Source organism: Ananas comosus, unplaced genomic scaffold (genome assembly GCF_001540865.1).
Source record: "Ananas comosus cultivar F153 unplaced genomic scaffold, ASM154086v1, whole genome shotgun sequence".
Classification (NCBI taxonomy): Eukaryota; Viridiplantae; Streptophyta; class Magnoliopsida; order Poales; family Bromeliaceae; genus Ananas; species Ananas comosus.
In genome coordinates, this window is record NW_017893492.1 from 1 (window position 1) to 25,431 (window position 25,431).

General features: G+C 34.2%; 1 protein-coding gene and 1 pseudogene across 7 annotated transcripts; both read left to right on the forward strand.

The window, feature by feature from the left end:
• Positions 1 to 784: 784 nt before the first annotated feature.
• On the forward strand, positions 785 to 14,115 carry LOC109706160. Of its 7 annotated transcripts, none has more exons than XM_020226960.1 (10): positions 785 to 1,097; positions 1,301 to 1,545; positions 8,695 to 8,855; positions 8,944 to 9,217; positions 9,735 to 9,816; positions 9,896 to 10,031; positions 10,117 to 10,274; positions 10,352 to 10,472; positions 10,556 to 10,732; positions 13,825 to 14,115. In XM_020226960.1, exons 3-10 carry the CDS (start codon positions 8,709 to 8,711, stop codon positions 13,870 to 13,872), a joined length of 1,143 nt encoding a protein of 380 aa, XP_020082549.1. In that variant the 5' UTR covers positions 785 to 1,097; positions 1,301 to 1,545; positions 8,695 to 8,708; the 3' UTR covers positions 13,873 to 14,115. The 7 variants fall into 7 exon arrangements, with proteins under 7 accessions (XP_020082549.1, XP_020082552.1, XP_020082550.1 ...); XM_020226965.1 differs by lacking the exons at positions 785 to 1,097; positions 1,301 to 1,545 and adding exons at positions 2,456 to 2,679; positions 3,439 to 3,482 and having other exon boundaries at positions 10,352 to 10,442; XM_020226959.1 differs by lacking the exons at positions 785 to 1,097; positions 1,301 to 1,545 and adding exons at positions 2,458 to 2,679; positions 3,439 to 3,482.
• Positions 4,131 to 8,594, forward strand: LOC109706158 (annotated as a pseudogene).
• Positions 14,116 to 25,431: the final 11,316 nt, after the last annotated feature.

Below are 25,431 nucleotides of genomic sequence, written 5' to 3' on the forward strand. Positions count from 1 at the left end.
AACTTTCTATGTGAAGCTTATGTTACATCTAATTTTAATTACTATAATTGTCCAAACCATATACATGAAAGTTATGATTATCAAAGTGTGATCATGTTATATGTATTTTAATCGTATACTTCTTCATTTTTTTTGGAGTTCATCATAGTGTTGGAATTTTCGTATCTCATAACTATTTGCCCCAATCCCAAGAAATAATTGATATTTACTTTTTAAAGGTATGTTAGATATTTATATTAAATTTTTTGGTTGATTTTTTTAAATTATTCATAATAATAATCACTTTTAAGTTTAAAGGAATCATAATATGAATACATGCATGAAAGGCTCCAAAAGGTTACTTTACAAATTTAGTAATTAAAAATTCTCCAAAAAAAAACTTTAGTGAAATAGTCTTAAAGGATTTGAGATAAGGTTAATTTTCTTTATCATTTCAATAGTGAATGTTTAAAAAAAAAAAACTATTAAAAAATAATAAAATTGATGTTACTTATTCAGTTGGAAAAAAATAATTATTTTAAATTTCTAATGGATTTGAACCTTTTACTTCTTCGTTTTAAAACCTTTTCATTCTAAAAATCCCACAATTGAAACCTATTTAAATTGATCATTTCTTATGGCTTTTAACCATATACTTTTTTCTTTAAAAATCTTTTCACTATGTACTGGTATATATGTGTACCATTACAAAATATTTTTGGAAATTGATGTTTTCGTATCTAGATTACGCTTATGGAAACAAAAGAAATTTCAATTGTAAAAATAGCTGGAAAAAATAAATAAATTTAAAAACCTAAAAAATCATTTTCTCTTATCATGTTACCATTTACATCTTCATGAATTTTTTGCCTACTCTACTTCTATTTTTTTACCTTCTTTTTTGTCTATTATATAGAGAAATTTTAGTAATATTCTTGGGATCACGCATCTAAAAATAGCTAGGCTGTAATATTACTTTCACCCAGTTGCTTTTCATCCACATATATATCATTTCATTATTTTGTAATCACTAATAATATAATTTTTTTAAAAATTTTACTTTGTTCGATATAGAGTCCAGACCATACAAAGGGAATTTTGAAGCAAGACACATCAAGGTACACAAAAATGATATAGTCAAATTATTTTTAAATTATAATTATAGATAATACTCTGAATGTTCAAAATTTATATATAAATATTTTTATTATTAGATATATATACTGATTTTAATTATTTCTCTATATATTCCATAATGGCACATCCAGCTTTTTTTCTTAGTTGTATCAAATTTTACAATGTATTTATTTCCCACAAGCAGGATGAACAATAGTAAGACAGCTAGAATGATTAGAAGATCGATTATGCTAGAAAAACGTCAAAGAAGAAACATTAAAGAAAATGCCACAGCACTAGGAGAAATAGATGTAGGTGCTCATGAACAAGTTGGATCTTCTTTACAAATTGGTTTGAATATGCCACCATGTGATAGTGAGAGAATAGCAAGTTCTTCCAATTTGACCTTGGATTCATGGAATTATAATCCAACAAGTCTTGAGAACACAGGTCAGTTTTCTTTAATTATAGTCATGATATGTTATGTTATATAATCTTTTAACTTATTATATATTAAGAAATTAAATAGTGATAAATATTTTTTTTAAAATTTAATAGAAATCCATGTTGGGCAACGTAGAAAACGAAAGCAACCGGTGACACAAGGAATACAAGATCATCACGGTCCTGCTGGAGGAAAAAGTAATTTTAAATTTACAAAGAAATTGATATTTAATTCTTAATAGATTATAATAACTGACATATTGATATATTATATAGGAAAATTTAATGAACCATGAAATTTCGGAAATGCACAATATTGCTGCCAGTATTGTGGAGCATTACTATGGTATGAGGAACGGACTATCAAAAGCAGAGAAACTACAAATCCTAAATTTTCATTGTGTTGTCAAGATGGAAGAGTCCAATTACCAATGCTTAAAGAAGCTCTCTCATATTTGCATGAATTGATACGTCCAAATGGTGGAAGTCAGTCTTCAAAGTTTAGAGAAAATATTAGAGCATATAATTCTCTATTTGCCTTTACATCAACTGGAGGAGTTGTTTCTCATGAGGTGAATATTGGACCTGGACCATATGTATATAAAATAAGTGGGCAAAACTATCATTGTATTGGATCTTTACTACCTGTAGAANGTAACTTCTCCGTTTTAGCTCAGTTTCTCCTGAAACTTGACGAGTGCTTATGTAATTAAATTACACACATAAACATCATCAACAGAGAGTTTAGCTACACTGCAAAAATCTCAGTCCTTACAGTAGGATGACAAAATCTTTTTATAATTTGATGTTTTTGTATCTAGATTACGCTTAAAGGATCGAAAGAAATTTCAATTGTAAAATAGCTCTATAAAAATGAAAAAAAATGTTAGAAGTCAAGTCTTATAAATTCATTTCGCTTACCATGTTACTATTTACAACTTCACGTGTAAGTAGAATTGGTATGTTAATTCCTGCACAATATCTTTAACATGTGTAAAATATTACAATTCTTTTTTTTTTCCCTCTTATCTGTTTTTAGTTATATGCATCACATCTTAAATACTGATTTCTTTCTTTAAAAAATTGCTCATAACAGATCGAAAATAGGAAGAAGAGCATTTGCAAACACGACTTATCAAGGTACACAAACTTTCTATGTGAAGCTTATGTTACATCTAATTTTAATTACTATAATTGTCCAAACCATATACATAAAAGTTATGATTATCAAAGTGTGATCATGTTATATGTATTTTAACCGTATACTTCCTCATTTTTTTTGGAGTTCATCATAGTGTTGGAATTTTCGTATCTCATAACTATTTGCCCCAATCCCAAGAAATAATTGATATTTACTTTTTTAAGGTATGTTAGATATTTATTGAACCTTTTACTTCTTCGTTTTAAAACCTTTTCATTCTAAAAATCCCACAATTGAAACCTATTTAAATTGATCATTTCTTATGGCTTTTAACCATATACTTTTTTCTTTAAAAATCTTTTCACTATGTACTGGTATATATGTGTACCATTACAAAATATTTTTGGAAATTGATGTTTTCGTATCTAGATTACGCTTATGGAAACAAAAGAAATTTCAATTGTAAAAATGGCTGGAAAAAAAAATAAATTTAAAAACCTAAAAAATCATTTTCTCTTATCATGTTACCATTTACATCTTCATGAATTTTTTGCCTACTCTGCTTCTATTTTTTTACCTTCTTTTTGGTCTATTATATAGAGAAATTTTAGTAATATTTTTTGGATCACACATCTAAAAATAGCTAGGCTGTAATATTACTTTCACCCAGTTGCTTTTCATCCACATATATATCATTTCATTATTTTGTAATCACTAATAATATAATTTTTTAAAAAATTTTACTTTGTTCGATACAGAGTCCAGACCATACAAAGGGAATTTTGAAGCAAGACACATCAAGGTACACAAAAATGATATAGTCAAATTATTTTTAAATTATAATTATAGATAATACTCTGAATGTTCAAAATTTATATATAAATATTTTTATTATTAGATATATATATACTTATTTTAATTATTTCTCTATATATTCCATAATGGCACATCCAGCTTTTTTCCATAGTTGTATCAAATTTTACAATGTATTTATTTCCCACAAGCAGGATGAACAATAGTAAGACAGCTAGAATGATTAGAAGATCGATTATGCTAGAAAAACGTCAAAGAAGAAAAATTAAAGAAAATGCCACAGCACTAGGAGAAATGGCTGTAGGTGCTCATGAACAAGTTGGATCTTCTTTACAAATTGGTTTGAATATGCCACCATGTGATAGTGAGAGAATAGCAAGTTCTTCCAATTTGACCTTGGATTCATGGAATTATAATCTAACAAGTCTTGAGAACACAAGTCAGTTTTCTTTAATTATAGTCATGATATGTTATGTTATATAATCTTTTAACTTATTATATATTAAGAAATTAAATAGTGATAAATATTTTTTTTAAAATTTAATAGAAATCCATGTTGGGCAACGTAGAAAACGAAAGCAACCGGTGACACAAGGAATACAAGATCATCACGGTCCTGCTGGAGGAAAAAGTAATTTTAAATTTACAAAGAAATTGATATTTAATTCTTAATAGATTATAATAACTGACATATTGATATATTATATAGGAAAATTTAATGAACCATGAAATTTCGGAAATGCACAATATTGCTGCCAGTATTGTGGAGCATTACTATGGTATGAGGAACGGACTATCAAAAGCAGAGAAACTACAAATCCTAAATTTTCATTGTGTTGTCAAGATGGAAGAGTCCAATTACCAATGCTTAAAGAAGCTCTCTCATATTTGCATGAATTGATACGTCCAAATGGTGGAAGTCAGTCTTCAAAGTTTAGAGAAAATATTAGAGCATATAATTCTCTATTTGCCTTTACATCAACTGGAGGAGTTGTTTCTCATGAGGTGAATATTGGACCTGGACCATATGTATATAAAATAAGTGGGCAAAACTATCATTGTATTGGATCTTTACTACCTGTAGAAGGACAATCACCAAAATTTGCCCAACTATATATATATGATACGGAGAATGAATTACAAAATAGATTGAAAATTTTACCGGATTGTGAAAAAAAGGAAAAGTTTGGAGAAAAATATTATAGAAAACTTGATAATTATGTTTGATGAGCACAACATGATCACACAAGCATTTCGCATGGCTAGAGATCGTTTCAAGGAGTCTGATCAAAAGGATTTTTCTATACGACTGATTTCAAATAGACATAAAGATGGGAGGCAATATAATCTTCCAACTGTATCAGAGGTTGCAGCATTAATTATTGGTGATTTTTCTAAAAGTAGTGGACAGAGAGATATTATTGTCGAACATAAGACGAATGGTTTACAAAGAATAACAGAATTGCATCCCAGTTTTATGGCAATGCAATATCCTATTTTATTTCCTTATGGTGAAGATGGTTTTCGTGTTGGGATTGAATATCGAGATGACAATAGATGTAGGCATATAAAAAGAAGTTTCGTGACCATGCGAGAATATTATGCTTTTAGAATTCAAGAAAGGGAAGCAGAAGGAAATACTCTACTATTAGGTGGAAGGTTATTGCAACAATATATTGTTGATGCATTTACATGCATTGAAGAACAGCGTTTACGTTGGGTTAGACTAAACCAACCGCAACTTAGGTGCGAAGTATACAAAGGATTAAAAGATGCAGTTGTTAGAGGAGATACAACTCCATCTTCGATCGGTAAACGTATTGTCTTGCCTTCATCATTCACAGGAAGTCCTAGATATATGATCCAAAATTTTCAAGATGCAATGTCTATATGTCGGTGGGTTGGGCATCCAGATATATTTTTGACATTTACTTGCAATGCAAAATGGCCAGAAATCCAACAAGTAATTCAGAAAACCCCTAGACTTAAAGTAGAAGATAGACCAGATATTATTGCACGTGTTTTCAAGATAAAACTGGATGAATTAATGAAAGACCTTCGAAAGGGCCATCATTTTGGAAGAGTCATAGCAGGTTAGTTATTGTTTAATTTAAATATGACTATTAGTTATTTTTAAATACGTAATGATAATGCATTAAATATTGCAGCTATTTACACTATTGAATACCAGAAAAGGGGTCTTCCTCATGCTCATATATTATTGTGGTTACATGTTGATTACAAGATTTCATCAAATGATGAAATTGACAAAATAATATCTGCTGAAATACCCGATCTAGATGAAGACCCAGTTGGATATTCAGCAGTCGCAGAATATATGTTACATGGTCCATGCGGTTCTGCCTTTCGAGAATCTCCATGTATGAATAGACAAACAAATAGTTGCTCTAAACATTTTCCTAAAAGCTTTATTTCTGAAACCAAGATTGATGATTATGGATTTCCTCTATATAGAAGAAGAGATGTACTTGAAATATATGTTGAGAAACATGGAGTTAGATTGGATAATCGTTTTGTTGTCCCTTATAATCTCGATCTTATTATAAAATATCAGGCGCATATAAATGTTGAATGGTGCAATAAATCAAAATCAATAAAATATCTCTTCAAGTATATATACAAGGGCCCGGACAGAGTCACAATGTTGATTGAGGATAATATTTCAAATTGTATGAACGAGAATGCAGATGGGAATATAATAGAAATTGATGAGATTAAAACTTATCTGGATTGTCGATATGTATCTCCTATTGACGCTTCGTGGAGAATTTTTCAGTTTGACATTCATTTTAGAGATCCAAGTGTAGAGCGTTTATCTTTTCATTTGCCTGATGAACAACCTATTACTTTCAAGGATAATGATTATCTTGATAATGTCTTAAGAATACCATCTATAGAAAAAACAATGTTTACTGAATGGATGAGAGCAAATGTTAATTATGCTGAAGCTCAGGAGCTGACATATAGCGAGTTCCCATTAAAATTCGTTTGGGTTCAAAGAGATAAAATTTGGAAATTACGGAAATCTGGAAGATGTGTTGGAAGGATATACTATGCACATCCGAGCGCAGGGGAAAAGTTTTATCTACGTATGCTTTTAAATATTGTACGAGGTCCACGTAATTATGAAGACATTAAAACTGTAAATGGTTTAACCTATCCAACATTTAAGGCTGCCTGTTATGCTCTTGGTCTTTTAGATGATGATAAAGAATGGAATGATTGCCTTCAAGAAGCTTCTAATCGGGCGACGGGATATCAATTGCGTCAGCTGTTTGTTACTTTATTATTGTATTGTGAAGTTTGTGATCCACTTCGGCTCTGGGAGAATAATTGGGAACTACTTGCTGATGATATTTCATATCGACTACGTAAATTATTCAATCATCAATCATTAGTACTCAGCGACATTCAATTAAAAAACTACACATTAGTTGAAATTGAGAATTTATTATTAAAAAATGGAATGTTTCTGAATAAATTTCCAAACATGCCATTACCTGATGAGGTGCTGCTACAAGAATGTAATAATAGACTTATACAAGAAGAGACTAACTATGATAGAGAAAGTCTTAAGATTGAGCATGCCACTCTCTATCAAGGATTAAATCAGAAACAAAGAGAAATTTATGACGCTGCCATTGGATCTGTTTATGAAAATAAAGGACATCTTTTATTTGTTTATGGTCATGGTGGGACCGGAAAGACTTATTTGTGGAAGACTATTTGTGCAAAATTAAGATCTGAAGGAAAAAATTGTGATTGATGTGGCTTCTTCTGAAATTGCAGCACTATTATTGCCAGGTGGTCGAACAGCACACTCTCGCTTTAAAATTCCAATTGACTTGAAGGAAAATTCAGTGTGTGAAATTCATCAAGGAACCCAATTGGCAGAATTAATGCGAAAAGCATGTCTTATTATATGGGATGAAGCACCAATGGATCATAGATATGCCTTTGAAGCTGTTGATCGTACACTTCGCGATATTCTTCGTTTTGATATAGAAAATTGTGAAGGAAAAACATTTGGTGGTAAAACGGTACTTTTAGGAGGTGATTTTCGACAAATATTGCATGTAGTTCCGCATGGTACAAGAGAAGATGTTGTGCAAGCTTCATTAAATAGATCTATACTTTGGAAATATTGTAAAATTTATAAATTAACTGAAAACATGCGATTGCAACAATGCAAAATGACATTAGATGAACAAGAATCAGTGAAACAATTTGGGAAATGGATTCTAAACGTTGGTGAAGGAAAAATTGAGACCATAGCTTTTGGTGAAGAAGTTGAGCCATCATGGATTAAAGTACCGAGTGATTTTCTCCTTACGATTCAAAAAGATTCAGTCGAAACAATTGTTGATAGCACTTATCCAGAATTTCATAAGAATTTATCCAACGAAGATTATATGCAAGAAAGGGCTATTTTGACTCCACGAAATGAAACGGTTGATATCGTTAATAATTATTTATTACAAAGAGTATGTGGTGAAAATAAAATTTATCTCAGTTCTGATTCTATTTGTAAATGTTCCATCAACAGTGGTGATCACAATATATTATATCCGACGGAATATCTTAACTCACTCACTTTTCCTGGAATCCCAAATCATCAACTTGAACTTAAAGTTGGAGTTCCAATAATGCTTCTTAGGAATATAAATCAGACTATGGGACTTTGTAATGGCACAAGGCTTATCATTACACAGTTAGCAAAATGGGTGATAGAAGGAAAGATTATTACAGGAACTAATAGGGGTACAAAGGTATTTATACCTAGAATTATAATGTCTTCGTCAGAAACAAAGTTGCCTTTCATTCTTAAGCGAAGACAGTTTCCGGTACGAGTATGCTTTGCAATGACTATAAACAAAAGTCAAGGGCAAACTCTATAATGTGTTGGTCTATATTTGCCAAAACCTATTTTTACACATGGACAACTTTACGTCGCTATATCACGTGTGACATCTAAAGTTGGTTTAAAAATATGTATCGAGAATGATGATGATGAACAAGATTATTGTACCAAAAATATTGTTTACAAGGAAGCATTTAATATGCTATAGATTGGCAAATTTGTAAGTTATCTTTTTTACATTAAATTTAAATAGTTATATATGAATTCTTACTATTCAACAGTATGGTATTTTTCTATTTTGATAGTACTTTGTATGTAGGTTTTTAACATAGAATGGAATCTGTTCGGTGCATTAAAGATCTGAAACCAGAAATTGAAGAATGCGCATTAAAATGTAGAGTGACTCGCATATGGGATGCTGTAAACACTAAGGCTAACAATGATTTCATTAGCTTGGATCTAATATTGATTGATGAGAAGGTATGTACATTACAACCAAAAATAATTTCACGATATATAATGATTGTTTTTTTTTCTCTTCTTCCAATAAAAATCTGAACTTCTACAGGGAGATCAAATTCATGCAGTTATCAAGAAAGTACACGCGACCCATTTTAGACCATTAATTCAGGAGGGAAAAATATATGTGATATCCAATTTTAAAGTCCTTCTAAATAGATTATCTTTTAGACCTGTTCATAATAATTATATGATTAGCTTTTATGCAATAACAAGTATCAAAGAGATCAAAAATGATATTATTGGCATTCAAAGGCATCAGTTTGAGTTTTTGGATTTTCATGATGTCCCAAAGCGTTTGAACAATGATCTCCATTTAACAGGTATGATATAAAATTTTTACACATTAACTTATAAGTTTTTTGACATATATTACTCTATAAATAATATAAGACTTTTTTTTCCAGATGTCATGGGCTTCTTATGTGGGATTAGTGAAATCTCGGAACCAAATGGAGATAGAATTAAAGTACAGAAACGTACTATCCGCTTATAAGATGACAAGTATTAACTCATAATACCAAACAGTTAAATATGCGTTAGTGTAATCTAATTTTTTACTTTATTTTTAAAAATGAAAATATTTACTGTGCCTATCAATATATATTTCAGGGGAAAATATATGACTATTACATTATGGGGTAATCGAGTGGAAGATATCGATGAAAGTATTTCTAAATACTCGCGAAATATAATAGTCATTGTGACATCAACTACTGTTAGAACATTTTTTGGGTAAAAATTTTTTATTTAATCATTTTATTCTAAAAAAATTTTGATCAAATTTCATTCTATTTTATACATATTTATTTACAATTCAATATGATAATATATGTACAAGAGAATTACAGCTCAATACAACCAGTGCTACAAAAATTTATGTGGATTTGGATATATTAGAAGCTGAACGTTTGCGATCCAAGTAAGTTTTTTAGCTATTGTTTATGAATATTTTATATATATATGAGTGATCCAAATTTATATTTGTTTACTAATTTCAAGTTTGAAAATGAGACTATTGCTGTTGAGAAGAAGAATTTGCGTACAGTGTCTACCACAGATTCAAATGACCAAGCAACAAAAAATCGAATAACTATTTCAAAACTTTTAGGAATTCGGTGGAATGAAAATAAACAGGTATTCGGAAGTATTTTAACTTATTATTATTTCAAGCATAGAAATCTCATAACAATCCTAAGGATTTTACTGTAAATGCATATAGGAAAATATATACACATGTTTGGCTTCAATTGAAGAGGTGCTCTCCAAATTTGGCTGGTTTTATACATCCTGTTATAGCTGCCGAAAAAAGTTGCATAATATAGGGAGTAAGCTATGGTGCAACAATTGTAACATGGACATTGAGTTCCCTGTTCTCAGGTGAAAGATCAATGTTAATATCTATACATAAAAAATTTTAATTAATTGATCAGTTTTTATTTCTAACTTTATTCTAGATACAAGTTGCATCTGTTGGTTAAGGATGAAAGTGGCTCGGCAACTTTTGTTGTCTTTGATCGAGAAGCAGAAAAGTTAACTAAAGATATGGTAAATTCTGTTATTGTTTCTTCTTCCAAGGTAAGTATTTCTTTCTTTTTTTTTTCTAATGCCCTTATGAGCAAGCATGACTAACATAAACAGAATTGCTCTTTTACCGACAGGAATCAAATGATAATTCAATTCCAAAGGCTATAAAGATGGTTGAAGGAAAAAGTTATGTCTTCCAAATTCGTCTCAGTGATTTCAATTTAAAAGATGCAAGCCAAACATTTACTGTATCAAAAATTTTCGAAAATGATGTAAATTCTCTAAATTTACATCCTGCCAAGGTAAACAAGGTATTTATAATAATTTGCACTTTATAGGACTTGATTGTCTCTTATTCTCCAAATAATTTGCTTTATTTTATCAAGAACAATGTAGGATAGAATATACTATACGGGAATGAAGGACAAAGGGAAAAGGTCTGTAGAATGATGGTAGCCAAATTATTGCGTATGGAAAGAAGATGACGGCAACAGTAGGCAGTAATGTCGGCAAGAGTCAGAAGAATATTGATATATGTTATCCTATCCTCTTTACTTATTTCGCTCCCGTGAATTAACATCTTTATGGTTTTCTGTATTGTATTTGATTGGATTGTTGATATTACATTTTCTAAACATTATATTCTCTTTTCTAATTTAAAATCAAAAGTTCAAACTCTAATATTTCAATATTTGGCCTTGCGGTTATTTTACTTCATTTTTTTCTTGCGAACATTAAGATTTTTAATGCTTAAATAGTATTTATTTTTTATAAAAAACTTTCATTTAAAAATATTTTCTTTTCCAATTAATATTAGATTCAATGAAAAATAAAAAAATTAAAAAAATTAAGATTTAAAACTTCTATTCATTATTACCAGTTACTCAATTATATTATGTTATACTCCGGCGCATTGCACGAGTATTAACTTGTAGTGTAGTCATATATTATATATATTATTATATAATATATTAATATATATATACTATATATATATATCATATAAAATTATATATCAATTTGAAATTCAAGAGTTCAATTTATTTTGAATTTTTTTATATTTAATTCTCAGCTATTACAGATGCCATGTATCAATTTTGAAATTCAGAAATTCCAAATTTAATTTTTCACATATAATGCAAGCTGGTTTTTAGCGACATATTTTTTGCGGACCTTTAGGTATATATGTTTCCAATATATTAATAATGTTATTAAAAAAAAATTGCAAGGCCCAAATAAACACGTCGAATTAGCAAAAAATAAAAAAAAAAAAAAAAAAAAAAAAAGAAAAAAGAAAAAAAAGGATCGGCACCCTGGGTCGTATTACCCTGGGTCGTATCCCTCTTTGTCCCCTCACCACCTCTTCTCTCCTCACGAAACCCATTGAAACCCTAGAAATCGGCCCTTGCGCTCCTCCTCCGCCGTAGCACCCGAAGAGATAAGGTACGAGACGCGGGGGGAGTTGGCACCAAACGTCGAGGCGGCGGCGGTGTTGGGGGAGGAGTCCGGCGACCGCTTCCTGGCTGTGCTCGCGGCGCGTTGAAGGTGTGGAACGAGGAGAAGGAGAAGGTAAGCTCGATCGATACTAGGGTTTCTTATCATGAGGATTTAGGGTGTAATCTCTTGTGAGAATCTCTTTGTACGTGAAGCGCTTGCTTGTTTGTGCATGAATCATCTACCATAAATTGCATGTTGGTAATGATTCTGAACTCGATATTTCAATACTAGTAGATTCTGAGCTTGATACCTTAGTACTAAAAGAGTCTGAACGTGATTCCTCGATGCAATTAAGCATTTCTTGGAATATTGACATCTAAACATAATGATGATGTATATTAGAAGGGCGACAAATTTTTCATACAGCAAAAGTATATTATTATATTTGACAATATAGAGTTCCATTGCACGATGAAGCTGTCGACTTTGTTGTGAAAAGAAAAAAAAACACCATAGCAGATGCTAAAAGGACAGAATGAAAAGATGTGTAAGAATGCCTAATGCTTTCCTACACAGAAATCTGATTACTGCGAACAAGAGACACATAGTAGTGTCGGGTGATTATTTTGCTCCCTGTTTATTCTAAAGGAAAATTAAGAAAAGAATCAATGGCAACAACAACACAAAGTTGTTTCAGAACTCTGTTTACGAATGGTATCACGGAATAAACATCGTCATTCAGATTGGTTCTTACTTTCACAGTCGAAGGGGAAAAAAGATGAGAATCCAAAAATTAACATTTTTGTCATAACACAGACCACCCCTAGCGCAAATGGTAAAGGACTTGGTGGTTGGTATTCGAGGTTCAAAGTTCGAATCCTAATTGATTCACATTTCCAGCTAAGTTTATTTTTTCAAAATAATAAACGAAGTGAGTAACATATTACCTTTCTCTCTCTCAAAAAAAAAAAAACATTTCTGTCCTAATGTTCCAACAATCTGTCTTGGCTGCTCTCAAGTTTATCATTATTTATTTGCATCAGATCATGCTTCAAGCTATTGCCAAGGCACTCTCATATCATTAACTCAAACAACTTAACAGCTTAGCTAAACTAGCCCAAAATTTTTACGTTATTTGAACTAGAGCTCTCTCTGATCCGATGTGAGATTTAGACTTTTCTCATTTAAACCTAGACGTCTTCGTGAGTTCAAATTTCCTCGATATGATCACAAACTTTCTCCATTTTGATCTTAAAAAAAATGAAGCTAAGAAAATTACTTAATGATCTTAACCAAAAGTTAATGAATAGTATATTCTGTGGATTGTATTTCATTACTTTATTTCCCGTAATAATGTTCTTAAAACTTTGTTTTATGTGCTTATTTTTTTTCCTCCTCATGTTTAAGGATTATTAAGGTGTTTTGGAATTTTTGGGCTCACAAGAAGGGAATTAAAGCTTTGAACAGGAATATCTCTGTTTGCACTGCTGGAANTTCTAGATACAAGTTGCATCTGTTGGTTAAGGATGAAAGTGGCTCGGCAACTTTTGTTGTCTTTGATCGAGAAGCAGAAAAGTTAACTAAAGATACGGTAAATTCTGTTCTTGGTTCTTCTTCCAAGGTAAGTATTTCTTTCTTTTTTTTTTCTAACGCCCTTATGAGCAAGCATGACTAACATAAATAGAATTGCTCTTTTACCGACAGGAATCAAATGATAATTCAATTCCAAAGGCTATAAAGATGGTTGAAGGAAAAAGTTATGTCTTCCAAATTCGTCTCAGTGATTTCAATTTAAAAGATGCAAGCCAAACATTTACTGTATCAAAAATTTTCGAAAATGATGTAAATTCTCTAAATTTACATCCTGCTAAGGTAAACAAGGTATTTATAATAATTTGCACTTTTATAGGCTTGATTGTCTCTTATTCTCCAAATAATTTGCTTTATTTTCATCAACACAATGTAGGATAAGAAACTACTAACGGAGAATGAAGACAAAGGAAAAGGTCTGTAGAATGAAGGTAGCCAAATTATTGCGTGGAAACAAGATGAGGCAACAGGAGAGATAATGTCGGCAAAGCGGATCAAGAAGAAATGAATATGTTATATATTATATTACCTTATTTCAGTGTGAATTAACATCTTTATGTTTTTCATATCGTATTGTCATGATTGTATTGTTGCTATTACATTTTCCTAAAAATTAATATTCTCTTTTCTAATTTAAAATCAAAAATTTCAAACTCTAATATTTCAATATTTGCTTGCCGGCTTATTTTACTTCATTTTTTTTCTTGCCGAACAATTAAGCATTTTTATGCTTAAAATATATTTATATTTTTTTATAAAAACTTGCTATTTAAAAATATTTTTCTTTCTCCAAATATAATATTAGATTTCATGAAAAAATAAAAAAAATTAAAAAAATTAATTTAAAACTCTATTCATTCACCAGTTACTCAATTATTATGTTATAACTCCGTGCATGCACGGATTAACTTGCTTGTATATANTTGACATCTAAACATAATGATGATGTATATTAGAAGGGCGACAAATTTTTCATACAGCAAAAGTATATTATTATATTTGACAATATAGAGTTCCATTGCACGATGAAGCTGTCGACTTTGTTGTGAAAAGAAAAAAAAACACCATAGCAGATGCTAAAAGGACAGAATGAAAAGATGTGTAAGAATGCCTAATGCTTTCCTACACAGAAATCTGATTACTGCGAACAAGAGACACATAGTAGTGTCGGGTGATTATTTTGCTCCCTGTTTATTCTAAAGGAAAATTAAGAAAAGAATCAATGGCAACAACAACACAAAGTTGTTTCAGAACTCTGTTTACGAATGGTATCACGGAATAAACATCGTCATTCAGATTGGTTCTTACTTTCACAGTCGAAGGGGAAAAAAGATGAGAATCCAAAAATTAACATTTTTGTCATAACACAGACCACCCCTAGCGCAAATGGTAAAGGACTTGGTGGTTGGTATTCGAGGTTCAAAGTTCGAATCCTAATTGATTCACATTTCCAGCTAAGTTTATTTTTTCAAAATAATAAACGAAGTGAGTAACATATTACCTTTCTCTCTCTCAAAAAAAAAAAAACATTTCTGTCCTAATGTTCCAACAATCTGTCTTGGCTGCTCTCAAGTTTATCATTATTTATTTGCATCAGATCATGCTTCAAGCTATTGCCAAGGCACTCTCATATCATTAACTCAAACAACTTAACAGCTTAGCTAAACTAGCCCAAAATTTTTACGTTATTTGAACTAGAGCTCTCTCTGATCCGATGTGAGATTTAGACTTTTCTCATTTAAACCTAGACGTCTTCGTGAGTTCAAATTTCCTCGATATGATCACAAACTTTCTCCATTTTGATCTTAAAAAAAATGAAGCTAAGAAAATTACTTAATGATCTTAACCAAAAGTTAATGAATAGTATATTCTGTGGATTGTATTTCATTACTTTATTTCCCGTAATAATGTTCTTAAAACTTTGTTTTATGTGCTTATTTTTTTTCCTCCTCATGTTTAAGGATTATTAAGGTGTTTTGGAATTTTTGGGCTCACAAGAAGGGAATTAAAGCTTTGAACAGGAATATCTCTGTTTGCACTGCTGGAACCAACAAGTTTCTTTTTTTCCAACAGAAGCAACTCTATTAATGGCTCCTATAAATCTATGTTTACTATAAATAGTAAAGAGTACAAATGGGGCAAGACAAGCCATTAACATTTTGTCCTAGCATTAGTTGATTCAGAGAAACTCTGTATACTAAATTCCACCATTTCATTATGTATATATATTTAAATCCCATATATTTTGTTTCTCTTTTGACCTGTAGTAGCTACATGCATCCTTTATATATATATATATATATATATATATATATATATATATATATATATGACTTTCTACTGAAATAACTACATCAGTGGATGAAAATATTTTCGATCTTTTGTATAATATGGTATCAAAATCAGTCCTAATTAAACACGCTCAGTTTTGATGGCATAAGCGATTCTCAAATATTTCCGACAAGGTCGATCTTTTGTCTAACACTTCATATAATGTATTCAAATTTTTTACCCAAAGGGTTTAGCAATCTTTTTCTCTGGGCAGATGCATGAATGCATCATCATCAATTGATGCCATCTGTTGTATTGTTTACTGTTTGTGCAGCCCCCAACTGCCACCTCCCTCCATCATCAACCGCCATGGGTCATGGCTTATTAGGGTGATGTTCAATAATACTATATAGATGCAGATTGTGAGGATAGTGTGCCTGCAAGTTTGTTGGCAGATCTAGTAATGTTTTAAACTCATTCAAGAACATAGCAAATGGTCTCTAAATCAGCAAACAATACAATTTACAGCAAATGATCACTGAACTAAGTAAGAAAAGACTCACTTGAAATTTTACACTTATTTTAGTATTTTATAGCTGTAAAATTTGTCAGGTCTTTTATAATTAGTTTTGAAATGTTTTAAATTAAGAAACTAAAACATGTAAAAAGAAATTAAGGTTTTCGTTGATGGGATCGATGGTATAGTAGTGTGACAGAATGATTAATTAATTAATCAATTAATGGATTAATGGATAAACTGATAAAAAAAGATTAACACAATCCTTTGGTTGTGGATTGGTGGCAGGTTTATATGTAGCTTGCACAATATGCTTTAATTACATGTTCTCCTTGTTTTACCAATTCATATTTCCTCTTCAAACAGCAGAGGGATTCTTTTTTCAGGATAAAGGGATTGCCAAAGACCCCAAAACAGAGTATCATGCCTTTTGCTTTACAAAATTTCTCTGGTTTTTATGAAGGATTTCTTTGGACTTTGACATCATCACCTCCAGAAACATGTCCTTGTCCTTTTCAGTGACTTTGTAAGATATCATTTGTCACTCACAAATAGCACCTCCCTCAATTAACCAAACACTTCCCACCAAACCTCCCTAAAACTCTTTGTGGGATTTGATTGTTCAATAGAGCACCCTTTTGGCTATTAGACATACCCGAGACTAGGGTAGTTGCAGTCACATCATAAGATTTTCCTTGTGAAAGATGTGAGCAAATTCTACTGAGCAGTTTATTTTGCATGACATTTGGCTGTGTTGTCATCGCTATTGTTGTTGACTATATTATTCAACTAGTTGGATTGATCGTCACGGCCTGTGAAGAAGCTAATTACTAATGTCTTAACTTTGTTCAAATGGTCGAAATGAATGAATGCTAGATTTTTTTTATTTTCAGGGTATGATTACTACAGGAAGGATTATAACTATTTTTCTGCTTTTTTGACAATTAATTCTTTATTAAAATATGTGAATCAGTGTAACAATAGTTTGTGATTAGAAAACTTGTTCAACCAAGGTAGATCTTAGCGGCATCCTTTATAAATAATTTTTAGCTGCGTTCTTTTCATCTTCCTTCATGGTCTAGCAAAATTTTGTTGCTGATTTTAATGAGCAGCTGAAAGTTTTGAACTGATTGAAATTCCAGCTTCTTAATCATTGGCTGTTCCTATAAAGAATGCTGCCGTTAGGTGTTTTACTTTAGGCCTTGCTTGGATGTTGGATTAAGTTATCCAAGAATAACTTATTCGGTATAAGAATTTTCTAATATGATTGTAAGTAGGAAGTTTCATTTTTACTTCTTGAGAGGCCTTACCATCCATGATTTGGTAGAATAGTATATTTTACCCACGAGGTGACTTATATTATTCTGAAAAAAATAACTTAAAGGCTGAATGTGATATTCCATTCTAAATATTTGATCACACTTCTCATCATCCAAATGTATGGATTTCTTGAGGAAATCAAGAGGATATACCAAACATGATATTCATGCATCTAGACAGGGCTTTAAGTTCTCGATTGATCACCACAATGGCTACTTAGAATTAACTAGCGGATAGGAAAACTTACTCATACTTGCATCTTGCTTCTTTAATCTAACCTATTACTGCTTATAGAGATTACACGAATCAGCTTGTGGTTTTGTTATATACTTCATGTATTTCTTTGGTAGCTTGTGGCTATTGAATGCAAATGGACCAATTTTCTTGATAGCTAATTCAATCTTAATAATGAATTCAACTCATTTTTACTTTTGTGGGGTAATAAGCAAAATTTTGATAGATCAGGGCTTTATTGTTTATAAATATAGCTAATCAATGTTCAGGAAATGGTTTCAGATTCTTGAAAGAGCTCTTGAGGAATCTGGAAATGATCTGGATGTGGCGATAAGGAGTTTGCACGATCTGCGGTTGCAATCAACTGAAATCATCTTAGGATCTGCTGTTTGTAGCTCTGAAAATGAAATGCCAAATAACGGTCCAGTAGCTACTGAAGGTATATACCAGTTCACATGCTTAGAATTTCATCTTTTATTATTTCTTTGGACTAGTTGCATTTATCATTCTTGGTGTATAAAAAATTTAGAGCTTTTGTTGTATAAATCAACCGTCAAGCCCAAAAAGCAGAAGCTTCAACTAGAAGTTTCTACTGCTGTTGCAAATTTGAGGATTTAGTAAAGGAGTTGTTTGTGCTTCCTCGAATACCTCTACTTAAACAACACTCTTAGAGAAGCTCCTGCTGGCAACAAGTAGTTAGTTTGTAGATGTTAAATGTACATATTTCAGATCATTCATACAAGTTTACCTATTTTTCCAGTGCTTATCTTATTAAAAAGAATGTAAAGATTGTTCCAAGTTCAATTGATATAGTGTTTATTCTTTTCTTTTGCTATTACTTTCTTCTGTTCTGGAAAATATTAGGGCAAAGTATTATCAAATGATGGATTTTTTTTTTTTTGTACAAAATGACATTTTAAGTTATTCTTAGATAATTGAATTTGAAGTTCAATCCGAACAAGAATTATGTGATGCTCTCTTAGTTGTTTAGTTTCAAAGGTGGTAAATATAATGTAAGAAAACCAACAAGTTTCGAGCATTTGCTGGAGCGAGAAGCTGAGATGAGGTCTCTGTCTCAGAAGCTGAAGCTTTGCTTGATCTGATTCTGCTACAGTTTGTGCAGAAGCACTTGTTCAGGATCTGCATCAAAATGTGTATGAGAATATTCTTGCAGGATTTTTGTATGGAGAGGCTCTTGATTCATCGCAAGCATCCTTATTTTACAACCCTAACCTCCTGTTTAATTACTCTTTTATATTATAATCCTTTATATTGGTTTCTTTAGCATACGTGGGTTAAAGCTTCTATTCTTTTGTCATATATTTATCAATTTATTGCTTGTCGGTTTATTTGACCATTGTCATGTCTTGCTAATAGGGGTTATGTCAATGGAGAGATAGTGTTGCTCGAGCAGAGGATGAGAGCACTGGGTATATACTACCCAAAAAAACTCTACTTGAGATTGGTTTTACCTTTGCTGCAGTTTTCTTCTCAGTTGCTGGTTTTGGTTTGGGTAAGCTATGCTTGACTCTCCTCCTGTTTTGTTGCTTTAAAAGCAAGGCAGATGCCTCTTTCTTCTGGAAAGTTACTCCGACTGGTTAGATCGAAGCATCCATTTGTTGAGCGCTACCTCAGTTCTGTCATTGGCATCATTAGGAGTTCCATTGCAAATTCTGCTGCTTTCGAGAGTATAGCTGAGCAACTAAAGAAGGGGCGGCTAGAACAAGTCAGTTAGCAGATTTTTTATTATTATTACTTTTAAAACAATCAAATTCTAAATTCTTTCGTCTAGGTACTGACATGTTATTATCTGTAGTCAGCACCAGAAAGTAAAGGGGCTCAAGGTGATGTTGGTGGTGGTGCTAATAAAAGCAGTACTATGCAAAAAGCCGAAACGGCTTCAGCTCCTACCACTTCTACTGATTGTGCCTGTCTTGGAGATTCTGAACTTATAACCAGTCAACAGGGAGAAGAGAAAATGAAAACGATCTCACCATCTGAAACTGGGAGGTCGTTGATGCTATCTGACCATCCTGTAGCTATGGATGTAGAAAATGTGGGAGATGGAAACCCACTACCCACTAGGAAAGTACGTAGGCAGTTTTTTCCTTTCTCTGACCTCTATTTGAAGTTTAAGGTAAGTTAAATTAGTTGAATGTTCCTTGATGCAGGCAACAGTGGCTTCAGTCCAAATATTGAAGAAACCAACAACTTTTGGCTCATTATTAGGAAATTCATCTTCTGGAAAGAAGCCAGATCCTTCTAGAGGGGCTGCTAATAAGCACGTATGTGCCTGCTATTTATTGCTTACTCTATCTTTTCTATATTTGTTGGTCATTTCAGATGCATGACATGAATTCTGCATTCTGCACTTTTTTAACTAATACAGTTTTCTTTATTTGCTGTTAGGAAAGAGCGACAAGTTCTTAATTTTGTTTTGTTACCTATGAACAGTGTGGGGGGGTTAACGTGATCTGATCATGTCGTAATTTGTTTTTCTTTGAGGGCGAGAGCAAGAACAAAATTGAGAAAATCAAGTCTTCAGTAATACTTCCATTCCATTATTTCTCAGGTACAGACAATAAGCTTTCAGATGCTATGTTCCTTTTCTTTCTTGACGAAAACTATGTTTTGCAGGTAGCTGGTGGAGTACATCTGAAGGAAGAGGATGTCGCTGTTAGCAATGTTAAGATAGATTTGACGCATACTTCGGTCTTTGCACACATCCTGGTCAAGAGCTGCGACATCACATTGACTTTAAGGTATAGTAGTAAATTTGGGTTTTGCTGGTGTCAATCTATTATTCTAGAATCTGCCAACTTTTATTTTTATATCTGCTACTGTTATGTCTTAATTTTTAGTTTTATATCTACCAATATTACCATCAAAGGTTTATTTCTTTTTTCAATGTTACGTGCTAAACTGACTATTTAAATTAGCTTTCTTTGATACTAATTGTAGTAGATTTACTCTCTTAGGCTTCAAATGCATTGGCTTCTCATTTATGATATTTATTTATGGACTTATTGTTCATTAGGTAAATTTAGTCATCTTAATCTTATTGTATATTCAAAATTTATTCATTGATTAATAACTAATTCAAATATTATTTAATGTGCAGATTCAAGTATATAGTTGTGGAGTGGATTAAAATGCGTTCATACACTTTTTGGTTTTGTTATCATGTAATTTTTAATTTTTTGTTACTTTTTTAGTATAATATGTGAGTGGATATTGTTGTTGTAATGTGTGGATATTGCTTTTTAGTTTTATCATTTCAACAAGAATCTATAGAAAATAATAATTCTTGAGTTCTACTGTGCCCTACGTGTCGCCTCCTCAGCCCCCCGCTCCTCTCGCGCCCCTTCGAAGCGTCCCCGCGTTTGGCGGGGGCTTCGGTGGCCCCCACAGCGGGGCGGGCGGGAGCAGTGGTCACGTGTGCGGGACCCCACAGTGGGCTGGCGGCAGCGGCTGGCGTCGGGCGCGGGGCGGGCGCCTACGTGTCACCTCCCCAACGCCCCCCTCCTCTCTGCCGTTTCTCCTCGAGCGGGCGTGGGCGCGCCGCACATGGTAAGGCCCCCCCGGCTCTCTCTCTCTCTCTCTCCGCGCGTGGGGTGTCACACCTCGAGCCCGATCCCTTTTGGCCGGTTCGAGAGCGTCAAACAGACGCCGAACGGACAGACCTTCCCCTGTCCGCCCAAGGCTCAACACAAGTATCAATAGAGTACAATTTGCATAAGCGGAAGCATACACAATGGCTTACACGAGGGCAAGCAATAGCCAAGGTGAAAAAATTGACAATTCAATATACAAGTAATATGACTAAATTTAAATCACATACATGCATCCAACTATAATCAAGTTGTTCACATTCTTGCTTCATTTCTTTTGTTCATATTCTTGCATCATTTCTTTTTACATCTCATTTCACCCAAAATATAACTTTTGATATTTAATATCAAGATTCTTTACATCATTCATTAAAGCAAGTTCGTGATACTAAAATCATCAAATACAAAAGATGATAGTAAAGGGTATGCAACTACAAAATGATAACCATCTCGGGCGGTCTCTACCTACGGCGCGATGCCCTTGCCGCGATCGTCTGCCGGCTCGCTGGGTCCCGGCTCTGTGAAATAGGGGTGTAAGAACTACAACAAAGTTCACAGTGGGTTCGGCAACCAACCACGTCGACTATCCCACTAGGTCTAATCAGGCATAATAGAATGAAAGGAAGTAAGTAACCAACTAACAGATGCAACTAATATGCCTGAACGATATAAAATGATATGCACAATGTAAAGCTCATGATGAATGCAAGGTCATAGTGTCAATACCCAATCTCTTGGCTAACCCGTAGGTTTCGCCCTCAACAAACTCACCAACTCAAAATCCCAATATTCGGGGAGATACTCGCTACAACCCGATGGGACCGCCCTCTGGGGAGATACTCGCTACAACCCAGTGATGTCGACTCCGGAGCACATCGCCCGAGGGGGAGCTACCACAACCTCGAGCAAGGACTAAAGTGAGTACGATCAATCCTACAGTTGAGGATTCCAAGTTCAATCCATTCCTTAACTTTAAGGAAGACTATGCTCAATTGACCCTTAACACTAAGGTTGAATGTCATAATATCTCAATCGTTCTTGTTCTTGCATTCTTTACTACCACTAATGTCATATAGACTATCAAGTTCTTGAACTCATGCCACACTTGTTCTCTAAATGCTAGATTCTTGTCCTCATGCCAAATGCCACACTTGTTTACTAAGGATTCTAGACTCGTCGATGTCACTTGCTAGATCTATGTCAAAGTGTCACTTTTCGTTTACTAACCCTTCTAGGTTCTTGTCACAATCATGCATACATAGGGATCATCATTCTCACACCCTTACAAATATTTAACATGCATTTGAATTTACATTAAACTATAACAAAACTCACAATTAACCTTATTATGCAAGATGCTCAAAAATGCACATATGCTTAAAATATGACACTTAGACATAGAGAGATTTCCGATGTCCTTGGAATGCACCACCCACCTTAGATGGTTACAAGGATGCTTCGGTGAATTTCTTGAAATTTTTGAAGCCCTAATCCGCATGCTGCGGCTATTTGTACGGAAAACGACGGTTTTTGTCAATAACTTTGCATACACTCGTCGGATTGTCGAACCGAGCGTTCCAACGCGTTTAAAATACCCTCAATTAAGTTTCTACATGATCAAAATAGATCAAAACCTAACTTGGGCAAAACCCCTCTTTGGGATGCCCTAACATGCAATTTTTGCATTTCCCCTAGATTGATCTCATTGCTAAGCAAAAGAAAGTTTAGAATCACTAGGAAAGCTCTCTACTAAGGTTCCTAAGCTTTTAGAACCATCCCTAGGGCATCTACTTTGAGCCTTAGTGATCCACCATGAGAGGGGTCCAAGAAATCCATGTTTTTCATGGAGTCATGGTCTTTAGAGGATTTCTAGGTTAATTAGAGGATCAAAACTCTAAATCCCAAGCTTTAAAACCAAACCCTAGAGTTCTAGAGCTAAAGAACTCACCTTTGCCCAAGTTCCCCCAAGTCCTTCTTGTAGGAGAGCTTGCTAAACCCACCAAAATCCTTCTCCAAGCTTCTTTCTTCTTCTTGTCCTTGCTTCTTCTCCTTCTCTGCCAACCCTAGCCCAAGCTTTAGAGAGAGAAAAAGGGGAAAATGAGAGGGAGAGGGAGAGGAGTGTGTTTGCTGTGGAAAGGGAGAGAGGGATGGCCAAATAACATATTGTAACATTAGCAAATAGGCCCCTCAACTTTAACTCTGTAGCAGACTTCACTGGGCTGTCAGACCTAAGGTGTACCGGTACACGGGCTCCCGTACTGGTACAGCCCTGCGCAGAGGTCCAAACCCGAGAGCAAAGTCTCTCGGTTTCGCAGCTTGTGTACTGATACACGGGTCCCGTACCGGTACACCTTCGCGCAGACTCAAACCTGAGAGCAACCTGTGCTCGGGTTGCTTGCTGTACCGGTACAACCACCATGGTGTATCGGTACACAATGCTCCAGATTTCTGTTTTAGCTCCGATTCGACTCTATTTCGCGCCGCTCGATGCTAAAACCCTTCTAACCCTTTCTAAACTCATTTTCACCCTTCTAATCTTGTTGGAATGTAAAATGGAACTCACTAGCCCCTTTCTCTCGACACTTTAACCAATTTGATCAAAGTTCGATAATCGTTTTCGGGTTTCGACATGTTACATTCTCCACCCCTTAAATTTAGTTTCGTCCGCGAAACTAGCTTAATTTAGCTTAAACTCATACCTCAGTTCAGCTCATCGAAGAGGTGAGGGTAATGCTCCCGCATTGCGCTCTCAAGCTCCCAAGTAGCTTCCCGGTCGTCGTGATTGCACCAACGAATTTTAACATACGAAATCTCGCGATTTCGTAGTTTTCTTACTCCTCGATCGATGATGTATGCCGGGAACTTCTCATAGGTCATGTCCTCTTGAATCTCGGACGGTTCAAACGAGAGAACATGCTCGGGATCGTGAACATACTTGCGGAGATTTGATACATGGAACACGTCGTGCACTCCCGCAAGCCTCGGTGGTAATGCTACTTTGTACGCCACCGCTCCGACCCGCTCCAATACCCCAAACGGCCCGAGGTACCGGGGACTTAATTTCCCCCGGACTCCAAACCGTTTAACTCCTCGCATTGGCGATATCTTCAGAAACACGTGGTCTCCAACGGCGAATTCTATATCTTTCCTCCGCTTCTCGGCATAGCTCTTTTGCCGTGATTGCGCCGTAGCAAGCCTTTGGCGGGCAAGGCGAACCTTCTCCTCCGCTTTCCGCACTACATCAGGGCCGAGAGTCGCTCTCTCGCCCACATCGCTCCAATGGATCGGGGAGCGACACTTCCTTCCATACAGGGCCTCGAATGGCGCCATCGCGATACTCTCCTGATAACTGTTATTGTACGCGAACTCCGCCATCGGTAGATGATCATGCCAACCGCCCTTGTAGTCAAGTACATACGCTCGAAGCATATCCTCCAGTATTTGAATTGTCCTCTTCGATTGACCATCACTTTGTGGATGAAATGCCGTGCTGAAGTCGAGCCGTGTGCCTAATGCCGCCTATAGGCTCCTCCAAAAGTGAGATGTGAACCTCGGGTCCCGATCCGACACGATAGACACGGGCACCCCATGAAGTCTTACCACCTCGTCGATATATACTTGAGCCAACTTGTCCCCCGACCACGTAATATGGATCGGTAGGAAATGCGCCGACTTCGTCAACCGGTCCACTATAACCCAAATTGCATCGTGCCCACCTTGAGATCGTGGCAATCCGGTCACAAAGTCCATGGCGATATTCTCCCATTTCCAAACGGGTATAGGCAAGTTTTGTAATTTTCCCGCCGGAAAACGCCGCTCCGCTTTTACTTGTTGGCAAGTAAGGCATTGCGCAACAAACTCCCCAATATCTTTCTTCATGCTCGGCCACCAATAGTGCAACTTCAAATCTTGATACATTTTGGTGCTGCCCGGGTGTATACTATAAGGGGATTGATGCGCTTCTTGCATGATCGCTCTGCGGATGTCCTTGTTCTTAGGCACACACCAACGGTTTCTAAACCGGAGTGCG

What these genes read in the sequence shown, in the direction of transcription:
- LOC109706160 (XM_020226960.1), top strand. Translation starts at nt 8,709, where the DNA reads ATGGAATCTGTTCGGTGCATTAAAGATCTGAAACCAGAAATTGAAGAA. An exon ending in GCTGAACGTTTGCGATCCAA is followed by an intron (nt 9,817 to 9,895) that starts GTAAGTTTTTTA and finishes TACTAATTTCAA; the next exon opens with GTTTGAAAATGAGACTATTG. An exon ending in ATCCTGCCAAGGTAAACAAG is followed by an intron (nt 10,733 to 13,824) that starts GTATTTATAATA and finishes AACACAATGTAG; the next exon opens with GATAAGAAACTACTAACGGA.